Here is a 22,632-nt window from a genome sequence, read left to right on the forward strand (position 1 = left end):
ATTTCCAGAAGGAGCAGCAGAGCTGTTTCACTTGAAGGACACAGGAGCTGACCCTAGGTGGCCATGAGCAAAAGGCTGGCGCTGACAACATATACATCCAACAAGGAAATTCAAAAAATCATAATCCACATGTTAAATTTAGAAACATCAAAGCACTTTTCAGACTTCAACATATCTTAGATAATTTTAGCGATAATAAACCCAACTATCTTGATATACAATTTAATTATATGAAAATACAGTTGGGCCATAAAATCGATTTTACTTTATGAACAGTATAAATATGGATGTTCCCACAACTTTTCAAGGCTGTTATATTTCATTAGTGAAAAATGTCTAGAGAAATACTTTTCAGGATTATCTTTAATTTTTAAAATTAGCATAATGAATAATGCTTTTTGGGAATTTGTGTACATTCATAGGATAGTCTGCGGACATACTGAATACTCTGGAAATGAGATTATACTTCATACGTGAAAGACACAACTCAAAATAGGAAAAACATCTATATTTATCTTGAGTGAACGTTACAAGACTAGGAGAGAAGGTAAACATGCGAGCGAGCAGAGAACTGAATGCCAAGGAACCTCATTCTTTATCTTCCCCAGCTCAGGCCTGCTAAGCCAGCCTCAGAGTGGCTGAGGCTCTCGCTGGTACCAGAAGAGTTAACTGATTTAGTCAGAGAGCCTCGCCCGCCTGAGCACTGCAGTCTTGAATGAGGCGTTGAGGCTGATTTTTAAAGCTAGGGAATGTCACTCTCTTTCACGTTTCATTATCTCAAGTACAGATGGGGCATTAGAGCAAAGGTCATCAGGATGCTCTGAGATTAACAAGGGGACACTATGGCAACACTGCTTACATGTTTATAAGGTTTGCTTTTTAAGTCTATGTGCACGAATGCTCTACCTGTCCGTGTGTTATGTATATGCCTGCTGTTCACAGAAGTCAGAAAATGGTATTGTAAGCTCTGGAACTGGAGTTTACATATAGTTGTGAACCAATATGTGGTTGCTGGGAACCAAATCCAGGTCTTCTGTAAGAGCAACAAGAGCTCTTAACCACTAAGCCATCTTTCTGACTCCCATCATCAGTTTTAAAGTTGCCAAAAGATTAACTAGCAGAATTCTATTTCGTGCCATAAGACAAAAATCTCATTAACTTAGTTTCAACTTCATTTCCCCCTCAAAATAAAGACTTTAAAGGTGACATCAATTACATTTGAAACAAATGATTCTAGCAAAATTTCAAAGTCTGAATTGTCAGCAGAATACTTATTTCCCCTAGTTGCTGGTGGGTCTGTCTACACAAAGGGTGGAAGACGACGGACATTCATGTCATTACCTGCTCGGTGGCGAGGACAGCGACCTCTGCAGGTTCACACCAGAGTTCATGTCATGATAGTATGGCTGGCTAGGAATTTCTCCGATGGGGAAGTTGACTCCAGTTCCCTGGGTTATGGGTGCTGAGGAATAATTTTTTTTTTAAAGAAAGGTTGTAAGTGATGCTCACGTTTATCTCTGTTCACATATCATATCACTATTTTTTCCACATGGCTCTGGGCAAGAGCTCTCTTTACTTTAAGATTAAATATTCCCTGTATGCTGCAGACAAGACCAGAAACCTCAAGTCAAGTCTGGGCTTTCTGGACACTCACACTGGCTCTCCGGCCACCACGTCCGCTGGTCACACTCTGCAACCTTTTTACTCCTTCATATTAGAAGTCACTACATCTGTCAGTCTCCAGTTTGTGGAGAGAGCCAGGCACAACAAATGGTCCTTACCACTTAGCACTAAATGAGTGGCTTGCACTGAACCAAACAACTGTTAAATAAATAAATATAAGGCTTTCACAGATAAGTATACAAGATTATTATCCTGTATTAGTTCTAACATCAACATTAGAATGAGTTAGGAATCATGATGGTTAATAAGGTCCGGTGGTGTACACCTGCAATCCCAGCACTACAGAGGCTGACGCAGGAGAAGAGAGAAGCAGGCTGGCCAAGAAGCAGGCAGGCTAGTGCCTGTGTCTCTTGCAAGCAGGCATTGCAATGGATACAAAATATTCTCAGATACACCTGCTTAGAACAAACAAAACACTTGAGCAAACATAAAATACCGGGACAATTTAAGACAGTAGTAAAACTGTTCCAATAATATAATCTGCAGGGAGAAAGGGCAGTACGGACTTGAATAGCCGAAAAAGAAAAACAAATAAACAAACTATAGAAAATCCCTGTCTGGAAGTGGCCTTTGGAGAAGGAGCAAGGTATTGAAGGAAGATTTTTCTGAACTGATATGACTGTTGAAGTAGTCAAGGATAGAGACAACAAAGTAAAGAATCAGGCAGCTGGTGTCAAAGGGCAGAGGGCTGGGCCAGCTGAACCCTCAAGCCTTCAGTAGCTCCAAGGCCTGTCCTGGGGACTTAGACTTCTGGGGTCCTTGAAATCCACTCACACAACCTACTCACCACAGCCTCTCCTAACTGCCTCCAGATGAGTGTGTAACTCCAAAGAATGGCTAACTTTCAAGAATGTCTTCCCACCTTGAACTTAAAGGATTAAGGTATATTTTGTATCAATTTGATTGGGTTTTAATATCTGTCAGACCCAGACAGACTTGAGATGTTCCGAGGAGAGTATGATTTCAAGCCACACGCTTTACTAATCAAGGATGATGCAGAGAGGGTCTTTCTCTACTGAAGTACAGGAGATCTACACACACAGGAAGATCTCAGCTCAAAGGTTCCAGAAGCCCTGCCTTCTGTTAAGTTGCTCAGATTTTAACTGCTGTTTAAATTATTCGATATACTTGAACCTTTCTTATAGAGGAAATGTTTTTATACTGAATCTAAAGGTCATTTGAATTATTTAGACCGCTATGGTATTGATGTTTATTGTAGCCTGAAGTATGCCAGAGTTTTAAAAATGTGGAATTTTTTATTTAACAGTAACCACATGCTTTAAAATGTATTTGTAGAACCATGGTCTACAGGGCATTGGAAACAGCATATGTGTAAGAAGCAGGTAGCTGATTTTCTCAGAGAATGTGAATAATCCGCCTGCCTCCTACAACAGAGATGTATGTGTCCATTTTAGGCTGGTGTTGGCCCCTCCTGTGGAGCCCAGACATATGACCTGTGACAGGAGTCTTTTGCTGTACCCTTGCCTAATCCAGTGGATTCTTCAAGAGACAGGCTGTCTGAAGTCTCCAATATTTGTATGAAGCACCCTCTGCTAAACATCCTCTTTGTTCTGGCCACTTCAGAAATCTGAGTTCTCTGATAGTGTCTGGATAATACTGACTAGACATGTTTCTACATGGCTTTATAGTCACTACAATTTGCTTGGCCATAAGTATGCTGGGTATAGCATGCAGTCATGTGGTAATTTAAAAAACTTCAGGGTCAGGCATGGTAATGGATGTCTTTGATCTCAGCATTCAGGAGGCAGAGGCAGATGGATCTCTGTAGGCTCAAGGACAATGTAGTCTACCTATTGAGTCCAGGCCAGTCAAGGCTACAGAGTGAAGCCCAGTCCAAACACTGAAAAACTTAGAATGCATTCTGACAGTAAATGGGAGGATATTGAAAAGAAAGTATATCAATAACAAACATAACCAAAAACTTCAAACAACACACAGTTTCCTGAAGGACACTGGGGCATTTGAGAAGAGCAGGCCTGCCAGGTCATCCTGCTTCTAAAGCCCAGGAAGAGCCCAAAGCAGATGGAAACACAACTCTTAGCACCTCTTCAAGCCAGAGCTCCAAGAAAGCCAAAAGCTGCAAGTCCTGGCTACAACATGCCAATGGTCTCCTGAAAGCCATTCACCAAAGAGCCTGGGTTTCTAAAGGTTAGAAGCCCTAACCAACTTTTAGAATGGAGATAATGTCATTCAACAGAGCTATATCCTGACACTGAACAGCTTCATGAGCTAAAGTCAACATGCACATTAGGTCACGTGACAGTCAAATGCTAGAAGATAGATCCAGGGGCAGGGGGCTATGAATCAAGAAGCCAGAACCTCTAACATACAGTATAAGGCTTGTGCTGAAGAACCTGACGAACCCTGATTTCAGAAACAATATATGCTTCAGCCGTGTAAATAAGATTATAGTGTGAATATACTAAAATACTTAGAATAGAACTTTCAAGAGTCTCAGAGACATCTATTTACATATGGAGGGAAAAGTAAATGTTTGCTGAATAAATTAGCTAAGGAATGAATATGGATAATTAATGTACTAATTACACATCAGTAATGTTTGTTATGACACATAGCTTAAAAAGCTCTAAAAAAATGACAGTGTGAATTAAGAAAAAAACAAATGAAGTGTTAAAAATTTACCTTGTGAAATGTTATGAGAAGGTATGTTTAATTTACATTTTATGTTTGAAATTTCAATTTTTCAAACTATCATTCTGCTCTCGTGAAGGTTCTGAAGTGGCCCCCTTTGATAGTATCTGGCATACTGTTATCTATAATGGGGTTCTTCGTGAGTCCATTCTGATGGGCGGCTCTACTGCCCCTCTCATAAGAAAAGAAAAAATCCATTCCAGAACTTGAAAAAATGGTCTAAATAATAGTTTCCTATGTACCATAGCTACATAGCTCAGCCTCTTGAGAAGTATGTACATGTGCTAGAGCTATGTTATAGGCCACGGTTCAGGACTCTGAGGAAACCCTAGCTTGACTGCTAGCTCCTCACAGCGTCCAGAAGTTTTACAAGTCTAATTTCTATCAAGAGTGTAATATTTAAATATGTATATTTAGCTGTCCTGCCTGATGCTGCTTCCAAGTACATGAACCCATGACGCCCTTGTCTTCTCTGAACTCTGACAGAAGAGACATGGTACATGAGGTCTTGAGTGTTCACATGTGTCATTCTCTGATAAATAAATTTTTGTTGCTGTTGTTCTGGAAAGTTCAAACATCTGAGTCACTCAATAGACAGTCATCTAGGAGCTTGGAGACAAGAGTTTGCAAGCAGGACTCTCTAGCTGCTTGGTTAGCCTTACCCTGCCAGCTCACTATCTTTACTCCTTACAATTGGCTATGGCCCTCATCCCTAAACTCTAGAGTTCATACAAATGTAAGACCAGTTGTTGTTGTTTTTGTTTGAATTTTGTTTTGAGACAAGGCCTTGCTAAGTAGCCCTGAATGGCTATGTAGCACAGCTGGCCTCAAACCTGTTGCCATCTTCCTGCCTCTTGCTCTGGAGTGTTGAAATTACAGATGTGTGCACACGAGGATAAAGACAAAGTCTGGAGTGCCACTGGATCATCTAAGTGACACCAGTTCCAGGCCGTGATACCTTCTATCAAAACATGAAGTAAGAATACAACCCTCTAAGTGACGTGAACAGTCTGGATCAGAGATGAGGCAGGAAAGAAAAGCAGCACATATCTTCACATCATCAGTGTATTAATCCTGTCACCGTGGATGTGTCTGCTCACACCAGCCAAAAACAAGAGCTGGTTAATCAACAGAGCTTCCCTTGGCTTTGGTAGTCAGCCAGGTGAGTTCACCCTGCAAAACCCAATCCCACTGGCCAAGAATGGCGCCTCAGGTGAGGTACCAAGAATGGCACCTCCTGTGGGTGTAAACAACTGGACATTGTTTGCTATAACAATGCTGTCTATCTATATCCAAGTATAATCTGCAAAGTTCATTTCTGCATCCCCTTACACACTGCAAGTGCTTATGCATATCCTGTGTGTCTCCAACCCCCACCACATCACTCCAACTGAAAATGCCCTTATCTACAGGAAACTTATGTGGGCTATCCTAACAGCACAGAGTACATTTAATTAGCTGCACTTCCTTTCAGATGAATGCCCATCTATGGTCACAGAGAGAACTGGACTGAATGGACACCAATATGAGGACCAATGAGAACAGTCTGAATATTAGTATTATACAACACAAGGCTTTGATGAGTTGAATGAAAATATTTCACAGAATTAGACAATGCATTCACTTATTTCAGTAGAAAATTTAAGATTTTTTTAAATCTTGAATTTTTAAATTCAAGCAACTTTCATGTAGTCAGTGTTCACACTGTATTTAAGATTCAAAATTTGCAATATTTTAATGAGTCTATGTACTTGTATAGTAAGAAGACAGTTTTACTTACTTCTGGATACCCTCACAAGCTCTGATACATTGAAGACTCCAGATTTTACAAAACTGTCCTCAAGGTACCCTGAAAACAAACATCAAAGGAAAAGGGTCAGCATATGCAGGGAATAAAGTTGCCAATTAAGTTCTAGAACTTGTTCATTTTCAGACTAGAACAAAAGCCAAGGATGCTTATTCTAAAGACAAGTAAGAGCAGAACCCGAATATAAACCGAATCTGTCTTTCAAAAGTAAGAAATACAAATAACATAATCCATGGAGTTTTCCACGAACATTCTAAATTTGTGACTGGTAGAATCGTATTTGCCATGGAGACATATGGAGAAGGAAGGTTGGGGAACAGTCTGAACGCATCTCATGCCGCAACGCCTGGAGAGTCACAGGCTACCTGTTAAAGAGGGAGGAAAGGGGATAGAAAGGAAAGGAAAACCACAACCACAATTAGCACCTTGTTGGAAATGCTTCAAGGACCTCTCAAAACCACTGCTCTTTCACAAATCCTTCCCAGATTAAAGAAGAGCGAGCTGGGACTACCAGAATTTCCAGCCTTGTTCCAGGGGCACTCGACAGAAGATGAAAACCTGGAACACAGCGAATCCCTCCTTAGACCAAGCTAAATTTGTGAGCCTTCAGTTTTCTTTGCCCACTTTCAATGCTTTCCTTACTCTTCCTACTCCATATTTTTTTCCTGCTCATCCCCTCTCTATTTTTGCCCCAAGAACTAGATGTTGTAAATGCAATGAATCCAGACCTTCCAGGTCATATCTAGACACACAGTCTACAGTGGTTACGGGCCACAGCTCAGGACCTTGAGAAAACCCTAGCTTGATTGGTAGCTCATCACATGGTGTCCACAAGTCTTAAATTCAATTGCTATCATGAGTGCAATGAAGGTGGGGAGACAGTGGACAGCTGACTCTATGTGGCCCCCAAGGAAACATAAAAGTCTGAAATGCTCACAACAGAAATATTTGTAGAGCAAAACTCCTCGGAGTCTCAGAACCCCTGACTAGACTGGATTTCACATGCAGCTTCATAGCTGACAGAGGATCAGACTCCATACAGGGAGGTGACACATGGATGCAAGCCACATGGAACATCAAATCAAAGATCTGGGAGGCAAATCCCCGGCCCAGTTTGCCAGTTAAGAGATCTTGTCCACGTGAGTGGACCTCATTTTGTTTCAGGTTCCTTTTTTTTTGTCTTCTACTTATAGGCAAATGGGAGATAGAAAAAAAAAAATCAACCAACTCCTGGAGTTACTATCAATAAAAAAGGAAGTAAAACATCAAAGCCTAGATAGAAGCAAACACAGTCCGGCAAGCCAATAATCCCAGGAGACAGAAGATTCTCTATGGGTTGTGACATAGTGAGACCCCGTCCCAAAACAATGGCAAACACTCGTTAGATGTGAGTATGTCAATAACAGCAGCCGAAGCACAACCTGAACACGAAACTGCATACACTAAACTCCAGAAGCCTCTTATAAGCTGAAAATTTTTAGTTAGAGAACCCAGCCACCCAGAGTACCCAAGGGGTAATTACTGCATAGGCACTGGTGACGTAAAAAAAGCATACATGTGGAAGCATGGGTTCACACTCACTCGACCTGTCCACCTATTAGAAAAGCCGAGAGAAAGAGCAGAAAGGAAGTGCAATGTTTCATTTGATGACAGAGACTAAAGTCTCAAATTTAGTCATTACTCCGGTGACACACACAAACAGACATACATACAGATATATCCACACACATGGAAATATATATCCATATATATATTTCTATGAAAATAACAAAATATCCCTAGCTGATCTACTCCTATTTTAGAGAACTACTTGAGCAATGAATTCTTCACTAGGTTCAATTTGTTTCAGAGACTACTGAGAAATAATTGTGCAACCAGTACTCCATAAGGTGTTCAATGTCATAAATGTAAAGGGGGGGTGGACAATTGATTGCATTTGCCTGGATGGGAACGAAGATGCTTTAGTGTTCTAAGCCACTGTAGGTTTTGTAGTTTGGTTGAGCAGCTTATTAAACTTGACTTTATAGATGGTAAATGCATCTACTGTGTCAAGCAGAAACTCATCAGTTATTTAGCATCTCTGCAGACCTTACACTGTTTTCCTCTGCACTCCTCCTGACTAGAAGAACCCGCTCTATGTGCTGCCTTCAACCCTCAATGTCCTGCTTCATGAAGACACATTCTGATGGACTGCCACCTCCCCTCCCCCCCTGCTTCCTCTGACCCTCTCTGGCAAACGTAACCCCTCTCCTCTGGGCCCGCATCACACTTACTTAGTCCTAATTTTACACTTTACACATTCAGATTTTCCAAGATATTTGCTTTCAAGTATTAAATTCTTTGTTGGATTATCAGTTCCTTTATTTAGGAGAGTGACTAGGTTTTGTTTTTCACTGTATCTTCTCAGCAACTAACTCAGTGTCTATATACAGAATAAGTACTAAATGAACACAGTACAGTATTTTAAAATTCAGCCTTAAAAACCGAGGTCATAAATTAGCAGCTTAGTACTCTTATAATAAGGTAGCTATAACTGTACTGGCTCCATCACGCCCTGAACTTGTTTGCCCAGGGCTTTACTGTAGGTATCACGACTCTGCAGCACATGGGTCCCAAAAGAGCTATGAATGTGGCCCAATTCATCTGGGGATGGCACGTTACAATGTCAACCCTTTGGGGACAATGGGAAAAGCAGCAACTAGGGTCAGATTACAGTCCTGGTTCTGCTGTATTTTGATGTGTAATCTTGGGCAGTATAGTGCAGATCAATAACCAAAGGACTCAAATAGGAACATAAAATGCTTGTAAAATAAAGTTATAAAAGAGAGCCACTTAGAAAGAATGGCTAAAGTCACCTGTCACCAAGCCTGACAACCTGAGTCTCCTCCAGTGCCTATACACAGATACACACACACACACACACACAGATACACACACACACACACACACAGATACACACACACACACACACAATTAAAACTGACGAATAAGGAAATAAATGTTGAACATTTCAGCATAGTCACATGAATTATATCACACGTAATACACAACCTCTCAGAATGTAGGTGTCGTCTTAAGACGATTTTATCATTATAAATACGAGTAGTGAAGGCTCCACATGTTCTTAAGTCACAGAGATTGAGAAAGGTGGTATAGGGACACTTTGAGCCTAATCGCCAGGGAGGGACGAACCACCTCAAGGCTAATTTTTATGCAGGAAGATAGGCAGTCTAACACAAAATAACGATGATTCCCAGTGATAGGAATTTGAAATCTACAAGGAAAAAAATGAAAGATATGTTTTACCAAAACTATGAAGAATAATGGAAACACGTCAGAACCCAGTTGCTAAAACCCCACAGGACCCACTGGGCTCTCCTCCTGCATAGCGCATGGGGCCATAGGGTCCAGGAAGCATTGCCAAGCAGCAGGAATAATGCCTACTGACAGTAAGCCAAAAGGCTGGTGGCAGGCGATGGGTAGCTGCGTTTTGTAGTGGCCCTTTTGTGTGTCTTTGTACACAGCATAACCTTTGCAGCAAACAAGAGTCATCTAAGACAGAAGAAAATGGATGGCGTGGCACTTGCACAGCTAAGCACCTGCTCAAGTAGACAGAGACAAGTACACAGGCAAGTAACTGGGAAGGATCTTTCTCACAGAGGGTTTAGAACCCTGCAATGACACAGAGTGAGGGATACAGAAAAGTACCAGAGTACTGCTGAGCCCATAAAACCCATGATAGCCTCCAGGGCACAGAGACATACAGAAACACAGTTTCACACGCTACACAGACCATTGTAAATCTCAACAGCTCACGCAAAGGCCAGATATCTTCAAGTAATTTGTAGAGATTCAGAGTAAACTCCCTTCATGTACCAAAGGAAATGTGCCTGTTTTTGAGGCAGAGCAGCTGCTTAATGGTTATAGAGCAATATTGCACAACAGCGTAAGCCAGGAGAAAAGAACAACTCTGCATTTGTGTAATGCTGTATTTACATACATCTATGCTCTTTAAGAAAAAAAAATTGAGTGGAAAATAAAGAGCTCCACAAACATAAAAGTCTCAAAGGCGATATCAAATTATATTATTTTACTTTTTTATTTTTCTCTAACAAAACAACAGTAAATCACTACTCAGAAGTTAATATAGTGTTTAACCTCCTTTACAAACAATAACAGAAGGGACACAATGGCATATTTGTTAATATCTCAAATTATAATCAGCACCATTTAAATGTTAAGCAACATTTACATAGAAAATCCAAGGGAAGAATGATAACACTCATTTTTATGGTCTACTGTGTTCTATTCTTGAAATTAAAAAAAAGAAGCCACAGGGAAAGCAGTTATTAAATTCATGAGAGCTGTCTTCAAGTATTTGAAGGATTGTTAATGTAGATAGTAGATTAGACTTATTCTGAATAATTCCAGGAACTGTTTCTTGGCTCCATAAGCAGATTTACCATCCAATGAGGAAAGTCCTAAAAAGCAATGTGAGCCTGCCATGTTAATATTAACCAGCACAGCTCAGTGACTATGCTGAAACCTTCAGAGCCACCACTTGGCAAGAGCCATGACAGTAATGTCGCCATTTTAGAAAAGAGGAACTTTCTCTCTCTGGAGGTGGAAAGATTTCTGCCAAGTCTCCACACCACCACTGGACTTGAGAACTCTCACCTTGGGTTAAAAATAAAAGCAACATCGATGACAACAAACGCCTCACCAAAAGGCCCTCTGAAGCTGCTCAGGCTCTGCTCTCCTGTGTTTACTCCCCTACGCTACTTTTCTGGCACTGTTCTTTCAAAGGTGCTGGCATAAGCACCTACAAGGCCTTTCGTTCCAATCCTATGCTTCCATCAACAGAACAAGATAACTTAACTGTCCATTTATGGGTGCCAAAGGGATATGGGAAATTTATCTCACATTAGCTCTTGGCCAGTCTCACGGCATCACGGACCACAACGAAGCCACTGCTGCTTTTGCAGTACAGGTGTTATGTGCACAGCTCTACTTTTAGCCTCCCGAAGCTGGTCAGAACAATCCACAGTTGAAGCCAGAAATGGATAATGAGTCTCTGCGTGGAGGCTAAGTCTCAATCCATAGCCATGAAAACATTCTTTTTTAAAAATGTTTTAATTTATTTTTTTATTAATTAGTTTACTCACTTTGAATCCCTGCTATAGCCCTCTCCCTCATCCCCTCTCAATCCTACCCTCCCTCATCTCCTCCCATGCCCCTCCCCAAGTCCACTGATAGGGAGGTCTTCCTCCCCTTCCATCTGACCCTAGCCTATCAGGTCTCATCGTCTGGCTACACTGTCTTCCTCTGTGGCCTGGTAAGGCTACACCCCCCTCAGGGTGGAAACCATTCTAACACCTAGGATAATCTATCTTTCAATATAAAATGTAAGTCCCCTATAAGCAAGATTTAAATGATCAAGTGTTTAAAAAAAAATGTCCCAGTATTTCCAGATTCTGGCAATGCTGAGTATTTTTGTATATTTTAGTATTTCCTTTCAGTTTTTAACTTTTTTTCTGAATGTCTAATAATTATGTGGATTTATAAAATTAAAGCAAATTTTATTTGAACAAATCCATATGTTAAAATTTTCCTTTTGATGTCCTGTCCTTTCCTGTTTCAGAGGCATGGTTTCCGTGACTATTTTACATACTTGATGTGACCATTTATTTGACCACGCTCTTATTGTTTGGCATTTTAGGTTATTTCCCATTTTAACAAATACTATAAACAGTATCACCATTAAGATCCTCACACACAAATCTCTGTTAGCAGCTCTCATGATTTCCATCGGCTGGGGTTCTCAGGGCTTCCAGGTCAAAGAACATGCTCCCTCCTGAAGCTCTTGGTCAAGACTGTCCAGCTGCGCTGTCTGAAGGCTTCCTCCCAGCTAGGCTCCCTGGGGCGAGCTGCAGGTTTGCCACCTTACCCTGTGAGGCACGCTAGAAATGGCTTGTCTTTAACTGTGGCGAGCTGATGTGGGCAAGACATCACAGCAGGAATACTGTAATTTTCATTTGCTTCATTAGGATAAAATTGGATTTTTTTTCCCTCAGATACGTACATATTATTTCTGTGTCAAGAACTTTCAAAATAGAGCTTTTGGAAAAAAGGAACATAACACTGACAAAAACCAAACACTATAAATGTGTAATAGAATGGTGTGCTACCAGGAAAACTTAATACTGAATATTACTTCTAAAATGTCACATTTAAAGACAGTTTGTGAATACTTTTCTTGTCGTTTGAAAAAAGAAATGCTCACCAATCTTTATTTTCCAAACTTTAAATTTTTCTCTGATTATAATGGCTTTGGATGTCATGAAATTGCTCTAAGACATCCACTTTTCCCTTAGACCATTCACCAGCGCTTTACAGCACAGGAATCATGATCCATGTTCATCATGGAAGACAGTTTTTCTGTACTGACAAGCCAGTTCCCTCTGAGTTTTCTGTGTGTGCTGGGAAAAGTATTGTAGCAACTCCGTTCCTGTGGAATTCTCAGACCAGAGTGATGGAGACGCATCACAAAATGAATTGGAAGACAAGACAAAGCATGGCTTGATAGACGTTCTTAGACGTTTAGGGGGAAAATCACTGATGAAATCATCCTCCAGCCCATGTCTGTTTCTCAGACAACATGGTGTGGTTTGTGACTACTGACTTGCTTTCTACTTCTTGAAGTAATTTTTTTTTTTACATTCAAAATTATATATGATATGATTCTATCTTTACCTTCTCAACTGATTTGAATTTCTCATGGCAAATGCTGGAGACAGTGTTTATTAGATGGAAACATAAATCATTACAATAATGCTTCCTCCCATTAAAACTGAATCTCAACCTATAGTCAAGATTCATAGCCTAAGAGTCTGGTAATTTTTTTTGTGGCACGGGTCTGTATACATGCTATACAGCTTGGTGTTGTGCCACCAAGCTTTGTCACTAACCTGCTACTACTGATTTAGAGTTAAGTTTATCCTTTAATATCAATTCTGAGCAGTGACTGAACTAGGGAGAAAGAACACAAATATACAATTTAATAATCACTCCAAGAAAATCTTCACCTTTTGGAAACAGGCATTTCGTGATGAGGAACATGCTACTTAGTTTGCCTGATACAGGCTGTGCATGTGCCTTCTCCTGTCTATGGATGGGAAGACACGTCTCCCTCTAAAGCACCAGAACTTAGTTCAGCAGTGGTGGTCCCAGTCACTTGTGTGACACGCTACAGCAGCTCTCTGTACTCCATCTTCCTCTCCTCTGAACACAGAGGACGCCTATGAGACAGCTCAGTAAGCATGCCTGACAGCCTGCGCCTCGTCCCAAGAGCCACAAGGAAGGAGAGGACCAACTCCCAAGAGCTGTCCTCTGGCCTCCATGTGTGTACCACTGAACACAGACAGGCAAGCACACACACACACACAGAGTAATAAATATTTATTATAAAATGAACAGAAAACAGAAGAGGGATGTAATCACAGTATTAAAAAATAAAGGAATGGGATGTAAAAGCTAGTAATAAGTATAAAATTGTCATGGAATTACATAGCATTTCTGTATGCTTTTACTGAGCTTTCGGGAAAAACATAAAGACAAGTGTGAAGACAAATCCACGTTTGCAGCACAGCCACTGCTCAGCCCAAGCTCTGACGCAGGGGAGGGTTGGTACTCCACCAGTCTTGTGCTGATGGTATTGATGATGAGGCTGCTAAGAATAAAGAACTGATAGTTTTAAAATAACGAAATTAAAGCTAAAAGCTGAAATGCATAGATTTGAAAAGAGAGACAGAAGCATGAGGTGGCTCAACGGTGAAGAGAACTGACTGTTCTACCAAGATTCTATTCCCAGTGCCCACATGCTACCACACAGCCGTCCATAACTCCAGTTTCAGGGACTCCAACACCTTCCTCCGGCACTAGACATGCACGCGGCACAGATAGGCGCGCAAGTAAAATATCCATTCACATAAGATAACTTTTTGCAAAGAAAAGAGAAATATTAAGATGATAAAGAAAGAAAGAAATGATTCCCTTGAAAAGAACAGAAAGCCTGTTGCAAGGCTGGCTAAGAAAAAGCAAGAAAGCACGCCAGTGGAGCAAGGAGACATAGAAACCAGCTGCAGGGAAAGGAGTGGGAGAGGATCGCACATAAAACTGACCACAGCTTCGAAAGCTCAAACAAGCAATTACTTGGTAAAATAAAAGTAACCAAAATTGCAAAGAACTGGAAACCCTGAAATAGACCAATTATCCTACTGCAGAGTTCCCCAAAATTTGCTCAACACTATGACCACCTGGGGATCTTAAAACCCATGAATGCTTGGATTCCAACCTCAGTTATTCTGACTTAATTCCTTTGGGGTGAGACCTGGACAGGAGAGGGTGTTACCTTCCCCACAAGAAATTCAAATATGTAGCAGTTTAGGAACCACTATGTTAGCAATGAACCAAATGGCAGAAAGCAAAGCCCTGGTGCACATGAGAGCCTACACAACTGCAGAACGGCAGGCCCTACATTGGCCTGGGAATTAGAATCTGTAGGTGATTCGAGGGGACTTCAGAATATGGCCACTTTTGAACAGAACAGATAGGTGAACAACTGCCTTAAGTAACATCAGATCCAGATGGATACACAGCTGGATAGAGTGTTGCTCTATCAAACTATAAAGGCCTTATGAACTGATGACAAATCTGCAGGCTATTGCCTCTTATTATCTTCTGAGACTAGCAGACTTAAGTTCTTAGACGTTTCAACTCCTTCCAAGTAAGTAACCAATAAAATAAGCTCCATCACACAAAAGTGGGATGCCATGAGCCCTATGGAAAACAGCCTCAACTGAGAGTCTTGCCATCCAAAAGACAAGTACAGCATCACCACCAAGGCCCATGACTGAGTGCAGTCCATTATCAGAAAACGTATCCTTGTGGTAAAGGATAAACGCTCACAGGACCACATCAAGATCCTGACAATTCACTTCACAGCAAAAAGCTGCTTTATTGACTCCCAAATCTAAGCGCAAACAGTGATCAAAGCTAACAATAAAGACTAGCAAAATCCACCAGCAAATTACTCTAAAAAGAGACAGCGAGCCTGCCATTGCTTACTTCTCCCCTAAGCCTTCTCCTATTTTCAGTTCTTAAGAATGCACTCTGGAAAGAAGCCAGTTGCAAAAAGACAAAGACTGTATGGCTTCACCTATATAAGTTGTACAGAGCAGTTAGGCTGATAAGCAGAGAGTTGTCAGGGGCTGGAGAGGGAGCGATGGCAAACTGTTTAACGGGGAGAGTTTTGATTTTTAGAGTAATGAAGTTCCTGAGAAAAGTCACAGGATGATGGGAACACGTTCTTCACCACTAAACTGTATTGTGGAAATGATTAGACAGCAGACTTTATGCTCTGCACATTTTGCCATGGTTTCAAATACGCAGCTTGGTATCTATAACCACATTATGACTATATGCAGAAATAAAAATCTTCACATGGGTATTTCTGTATATTTGTTTACATTAAGAACTGAGTGCTACTCTACTTGCAATCAACCTCATGGCTAATCTGTATACTTGCACAGACAGGAACTCAAAAACTTTAGCATTATCTCTACTACTTCTCTGACCTTTTTCCTTTCAGTTGTGAATTACTGTCAGTTTGAATGGGTTTTCAGAAAAAAATGATTACAAAAAAAACCAAGAGGCCACAAATAAAAAAGAATTCATTTCTGTTGGTTTTTAATATAAAACTTCAATGGAAAAGTTTTCTTCTCATAATTTTAAATACCTTCTGATTGTCTTCTAGCATTTTATGTTGAAAAATAGAAATATACAGATAACTTCCTATTTATCCAGGATGATCAAAAGATTTTCTGCTTCAGCTTTGAAATATAACAGTTTCCACCGAATAGATTGAGGTGCTGACCTCTTTCCATGACTGTGTACTGGATATAGTCAGCTGTTTTGATCCACACATTTAGATCATTTTTAGCTGATACAAATTTTCTTCATTTGTCTTCGATTCTACTTTGCTTTTAAATGCTCTGATTTTCCTGCAAAGGTGACATAAATTAGTATCTTCCCTCATTAATTATTTAAACTTTTTTCTCTTTCTGCCTTTTTTTTCCTTTTTATTTAATTTTTATTTTATTTTTATTCCCTCTCTGCTTTGAAGAGCAGGCTTCAGGTTGTTCTCTGTGTCACTTCCACAGCCTGGGTTCTTGCCTCTCTGTATAGATTTTAATAGTATGAAAATAACTTCCTTTTCTATTTTTTCCATCTTACATGTTTTCATGTTTATTCAAACTATATTTTTTGGTTCATTCATCACTCAAGTCCTTCCTTCTGAAGGAGTTCTTCTTTTTCCCTAGTTCCTCATATTCAAAGACATACTTTTCTTTATGGTACTAATACATCCATTCTTGTTTGTTTTTTTGTTTGTTTGTTTGTTTGTTTTTTATCAAGGGTCTATTAGTATGGCTGTTTTCATTTAACCTTATCCAGACTCTGGCTTTGGACACGGTGAAGTATGTGGCTTTCTCTTGGCTGCATATGTGAAATCCTTCATCTGGGCTGAGGGTAAGGCTGTGGAATGAGCAGAGGTGGATGGATCTTGGAGTCTTGTTTCCTGAATCAGTGACTTGACCAAGATTATTCATCTTTATAAAATAGTAACAATAATGATGATGAAGATGCAAATAATAGTTAACATTTATGGAGTGTTAATTATATATCAGGCTTTGTGTCAAGTACTTCAGGTTCTACCTCATCCTAAAAAAAAAAAAAGGTTTGGCTTTTGCTGTTGTGTTATTGCTATTGTTGATGATGATGATGGTGATGACTTCAAATACTTAAAACTTCTTAGCTCCTCCAAAAGCAGTAAACTCAGAGATTTCATAAGATTAATAAAAAAATGTGTTACTCTGAGTTGGTACATAATTATGGAGAGAGGCACTGATGTATCAGTAACGGTATTCCTCAAAGGTACCAAGAATAGCTCCTGACACTCTAAGACGAGGAGCTGGATTCTGCTCTTCCCCCACTGAGCTAGTTGACATTCTACACCAGGTGACAATAAACAGGCACCTCCTAGGATGGAGGACTACCACAAGGGCAGACAGGACCAAGCTTACGAAGGAAGCTGTCTTGGGGGATAATTTAGCGAGACTGGAGTGGGAGAAGCTAGCTGGAGTCTTATGCTCCTCAGTCTCTCCATGTCTTCCATTTCCTGACCCTGCTGGTCTCCAGATTTACACAGTTTTAAATGATACAGAACAATCTCTGTTCCTGTCAGACGACAGTGGCACAGATCTCGCTGTCTCACAGAACCAATGCTGTGCTCTCTCTGCTGTGATATAAAATACAGAAAGCACAGATTTTTAAAGTCATCCTGCATGTACTAGTTATGTGATGATGAGATAAGCCTCTGGGAGTCAGGCAGGAGATCTCTTTTGCTCTCTGATTCAACATGGTTAGAGATATTCTCAACATTTTATGAATCTGTGTGGAAGCTTTAGTAAGAAGCTAAAGAAGCTGAGTCAGAAGTTAAGCCTGAATTGAGCACTTTGCATGCAATAGTTAATGGTTCAGATTTTGCTGGATATCTCAAAGGATCTGTCTTTAAGTTTTATCACTGTTACTCAAAACTGTATCTGGTTTAAAATGTTTCAAAGTTTTTATGTTTTATATATAAAATTTGACAAACTGCTTCTAAAATGTGTATGAAAATAAACAGATTTTTAAAAAAAGCAACCTTACAAAACATTGTAAAAACTTATTTTAAAGTTAAAATAATCAAGAAGACACTTTGGTATTGGCAAAAGTGAGACATACAGGTCCATATGATGGACCATAAGCAAGCATGCACCTATGACTATTGATATATATAGTATATCAAGTGTATATAACCAGCTGTATATCTATATGGAAAACAGATGAACATCAGCCTCTAACTCCCATGCTACACAGTATATCCACATGTAATGGAAAACTGCTCAGCAATAAAAGGGAATGGCTGCTGCCACTTGAGTAAATACCAAAGTGCTGATAAAGAAGCCATACAAGAATGAGCATATAAGGCAGCAATTATGAGCACTGGTCCAGGGATCCGGGTTGGACTGCCAGCACTTACACAGCGGCTCACAATCATCTCCAACGGCAGTTCCAGTTCATCTCCTGCACTAAGTAGCCAAGTTTTCAGAACGTGGTACTATTTCTATTCCACGAAAATCACAAGAGCCTTAAAAACATACCCAGCAGAATCGGCAATGTTTCTGAAGATACTAACTACAGGACGCAATCCGGTTTTTGGTTTATTACCTTCTCCAGTATTACCTTACCAGGATGACCTTTCTTCTGGCAAGATTATGGCACATTCTCTATGAGTTAGTAAAGAAATGCAGAAAAGAGTGAACAAGACTCCTCGGCAATTCATCTGACTGAGAGAAAAGACAGTCTCTGAGTACAGATTCTGAATCAGTGATTTCATGATCCCTACACCTTTCAATCATTTCCCCCCCTGCAGTTCTGACTGGGGTGCAGTTTATCTACAGGGGAAAGGACTGTTATAAATACCCCTACAGAAATAACCAATTTTCCTGGCTGATGGCAGGCACTGAGTGCTGAGATCACACTCTCTGGGTGTAGCTGTTAAATGTATGTACTCTGAGGTTCCACTTCACAAGCCTTGAGTCCTGCCAAGTGCTAAAGCTGGCCAGACTCAGATACCTTAGTTAAGAGAGGCTTACAAAAGAATGTGATAATTACCCTAAGGTATTCCGAATTCACTGACAGGAACAGATTTGTCAATAGAGACAGTTTACTAAGCACTATTAGTGTAAAACTGAATAGCAGAGAGTCTGAAAAAGTTTAATCAAGGAGTTCATCACAGAGTACAGACATCCTAGACACGATGAGTACAAGCACACAAATGAAGGACACGGAAAGCCTGAAGAGCTGTTTTTATGATGGCCAAGAATTCAGGTTGAACCTACAGTGGGGCCTTAGTGGCAGGAGGAGGAAATGGAATAATGCATTTTACACATTATGGTGAGGACATGGACCTGCAACATACATGTCAGAGGGTTAAGACCTAATCTACTGAAGGCAGAAAGTTATTATATGACTTAGGTGAACTAATCAAAGTGAAAATTTGTCAATGAACATGCATTGTAATTTCTACCCCCAATTATCTTCTTTTGAAACGACTGTTCATTATTTATCTTAATTAAGAGCAATGCCCCAGTGTCTGGAGCCTTCTTCCCTCTCCGTTGGACAGGTAACAGTGTGAGGGGGCGACTCCCAGATATTATCTGGGGCTGCCGAGACGACAGCAGCGGAATGCTTCTTATGCGGCACCAGAAACAACCCCTTACTTACTTAGAAAATATTGTTCTGGCTTGAGTATGGCTCAGTTCAGAAAAGGAACAGTCCAAGACAGCGAATTTTAAATCTAAAAATCCCCTGCATTAAGAACAGCCTAGCAAGTAACCATTGGGAGCCACAATTTACAAAACATCGGGGCATTAACAAGTGTGTGTGTGTGTGTGTGTGTGTGTGTGTGTGCGCGCACACGCGCGCGCGCGCGCAAATCTGCCGGTATGTGCTCATGAGTGTGAACATGGGAACAGAGACCTAGGTCAGCCTAAGGGGTCTTCTCAAATGCTCTCCACCACACATTTCGAGACAAGGTCTCTCACGGAACTTGCTTTGCTGGCCCAGCGGGTCTGAGATCCGTTCCTCCAGGCTGGGGTTAGAGGTGCATACCAGCACATTCTCTTGTCACCCAGGTGCTAGGGATCCGATCTCATGTCTTCAGACTTGAACAGTGGGCAATGAACCCACTGACCCATCTCCTCAGCCCTGCACTTGATGGGTTTGCTGTCCTCTCTCTCCTGAATACTACGGGGATGTGGTAATGTCCTGGGAGGATGGTGGGGACATGACACAGTCAAAGTACAGAGTGCATGCGGGAGAGGGGTGTGAGCCTTTAGTGGGACCAAAAATCAAAAGCATTTCAACAACAACAAAACAAGACACTGGCCTTTACTTCCACTTTATTAAATAAACACGAAAACAGACAAAGTCTCTGAAAATTAGCTTCATGTCAAACATCCCTCCAAATTCTTCACAACTCAGAAAAGCAAAACCTGCTGAATTTTTCTAGGTTCTTTGGCAGTGTTAGTTAAAAGGTAGCAAGACTCAAATTGCCACACACAAATCCTTGCTACAACTATTTCATTTGGCGTCACAGGAAAAAGGAAGAAAAAGGAAGGTGCTGGTAGACCTGCCTGGTATCTTACAACGCACTTTTTAAGCCTCTAAGGTGGAGAGAAAGCGAAGCTCGTCTAGAAGATGTGTGTGATGTTGCACTGTGCTTCGTTAGAGTTCTCACTGCTCAGGGTTGCCACAGTGCCCCGTGATGTCCAGCGAGCACTAGAGGCCGAGCCTCTACAGACTTCAGGGACTGCAGCCGGCCTGGAGGGAGCCCACTCTGCACTACAGAACTGTCCTCACATTCCAGCTGTGAGGAGGAAAATGACTGGCACTATTAGCTCGTAGCTGCGTACTGCAAGAGTAGTGCTTAGAAACACACACACTGAGGGGGGCGGACCTTAAAGGAAGAGGAGATTTTAGACACGGGCGGTCATTGTGAAAGGAATACAAAATACTTGGCTGAAGGAACAAACACATAGTGCCCGGAAGAGTGGGTCCAGGTGAACTCTAACCTCTGGGTTCTTAGGACTTCTGCATGGAAACTCTCTGTGGGAACCAACACATTCAACAACAAAAGAAAAATACAACAGCTCTTGAAACGCAACAAACTACAGTCTATTGATGTCAAGCCTCTGGGAAGTTTTCTGGAACTAGGGATGGTGTAAGTTCCATGTTGCATGGCTACTTTGTTTCAGGTACTACAAGACCTTAAAACAGTTAAAATTAAAACAAAGAAACAAAAGAACTTGAATAGCTAAGACTAGTCCCTGAAACCAACCTGTCCTTTCGCTGTGTGCTGGAAAGACAATATGTTCTTCTTTGTTTGAGTTATACTGTGACCAATTGAAAAGTCTCAACCTGATCTGTACAGTGAAAAATTGACACTTAAAACAGATTGGGCATGAGGAAAAATTAGGAACTTCTGGGCAAGTGAAATTATGAAACAGGGGAGCCTGCTTCCCACGGGACCTGATCCCACTTCCTGGGCCCCTCTTATATCATTCCTATGTAAGCTCATCTGATTGTGCCCTCCCCCGTGCTCAACCTAATCATATTCACATGAGCCCAAGCTCCACTTCCATCATCCTCCATCGATTCACCTCTGCCTACCACATCCCTGCAGGCTGTGGGCGGTGAAGAAGTAGGGAAAGTACTGGTCCTGTGTATATGAATAAAGTTCTGACCCATGAAAAAATTAAATTAAACCTACATTTGCCAAAAACTAGTTAGGACTTCATACAGGTCCTTTCATCTTTCACAATGGTTTTATAAGAACAGTGAGGAAGTTGACTAGCAATCTATAAACCTACACATGAAATTTTGCTGGATAACATTTCTATGATTGCTTTATACAAGATCACAGTAAAAAATGAATCCTGAAGAAATTATAAACAGAGGCTGGTGGGATGAAGCTGCAAATGTGGAGAGTTGCAGAGGTATCCAGTCCTACCTGGGAAAATGCAATGAGATGCAAGGAAGAGCCTGCATGGCTAGAATGGGTGCTGCTTGGTAGTGGGGCTACAGAAGTTGTGGCATTGAACAGAGCTCAGCAGCTGATGACGTGCCAATGAAAGCAAAGAACTGGGTACTGAATGGCATCTCAACCTACCTAATACTGCGACCCTCTAATATATGTTCTTCATGCTATAGAGACCCAATTTCATTGCTACTTCATAACTGTAATGTTGCTGCTTTTATGAATTGTAATGTAAACATCTCATATACATCATATATGATACATGACCCACAAAAGGATCACAACCCACAGGTTGAAACTGCTGACCTAAAACTAGTTGTGGAACTTGTTTGTAAGTAGTGAGCCATCCTGGGCTTTTAAACCACATTCATGCTTCATGACCGATTCGTGTATATGGTCAGAGAAAAGCACAGGAAAAAAGGAGACAATTATTAGGACCCAGGCAAGAAATCATGTTTAGAGAATGTGGTGGTTTTGATAGGAATGGCTCCCATGGGCTTGTATGTTTGAGGGTTTGCTTTGTAGCTGGTGGAACTGGTTAGGAAGGATTGTGAACTGTGGCTTTGTTGGAGAAAGCCTTAAAAAGCCTATGCTGTTCCCAGTGAGCTGCCTCCTCTCTCTGCCTTATGCTTGGGGATAAGGCGCTACTGCTCCAGCACCATGCTGGCCTGCCTGCTACTATGCTCCCTGCCATGATGGTCATGGACTCTACGACCCTCAGGAACTGTGAGCCCCAAACTAAATGCCTTCTTTTATAAGTTGCCTGGGC

General features: G+C 41.0%; 1 protein-coding gene across 8 annotated transcripts in view; it reads right to left on the reverse strand.

The window, feature by feature from the left end:
• Positions 1–22,632, reverse strand: part of Nfib (nuclear factor I B) — a 224,547-nt gene that overhangs the window by 61,986 nt on the left and 139,929 nt on the right. For all 8 annotated transcript variants that reach the window (XM_060365777.1, XM_021649507.2, XM_060365778.1 and 5 more), the window contains 2 exons: positions 6,137–6,205; positions 1,342–1,462 (listed from right to left, as the gene is read on the reverse strand). In XM_060365777.1, coding sequence (XP_060221760.1) covers positions 1,342–1,462; positions 6,137–6,205 — 190 coding nt within the window. The remainder of the gene's footprint in view (positions 1–1,341; positions 1,463–6,136; positions 6,206–22,632) is intronic.

This window comes from Meriones unguiculatus, chromosome 12, assembly GCF_030254825.1.
Source record: "Meriones unguiculatus strain TT.TT164.6M chromosome 12, Bangor_MerUng_6.1, whole genome shotgun sequence".
NCBI lineage: Eukaryota > Metazoa > Chordata > Mammalia > Rodentia > Muridae > Meriones > Meriones unguiculatus.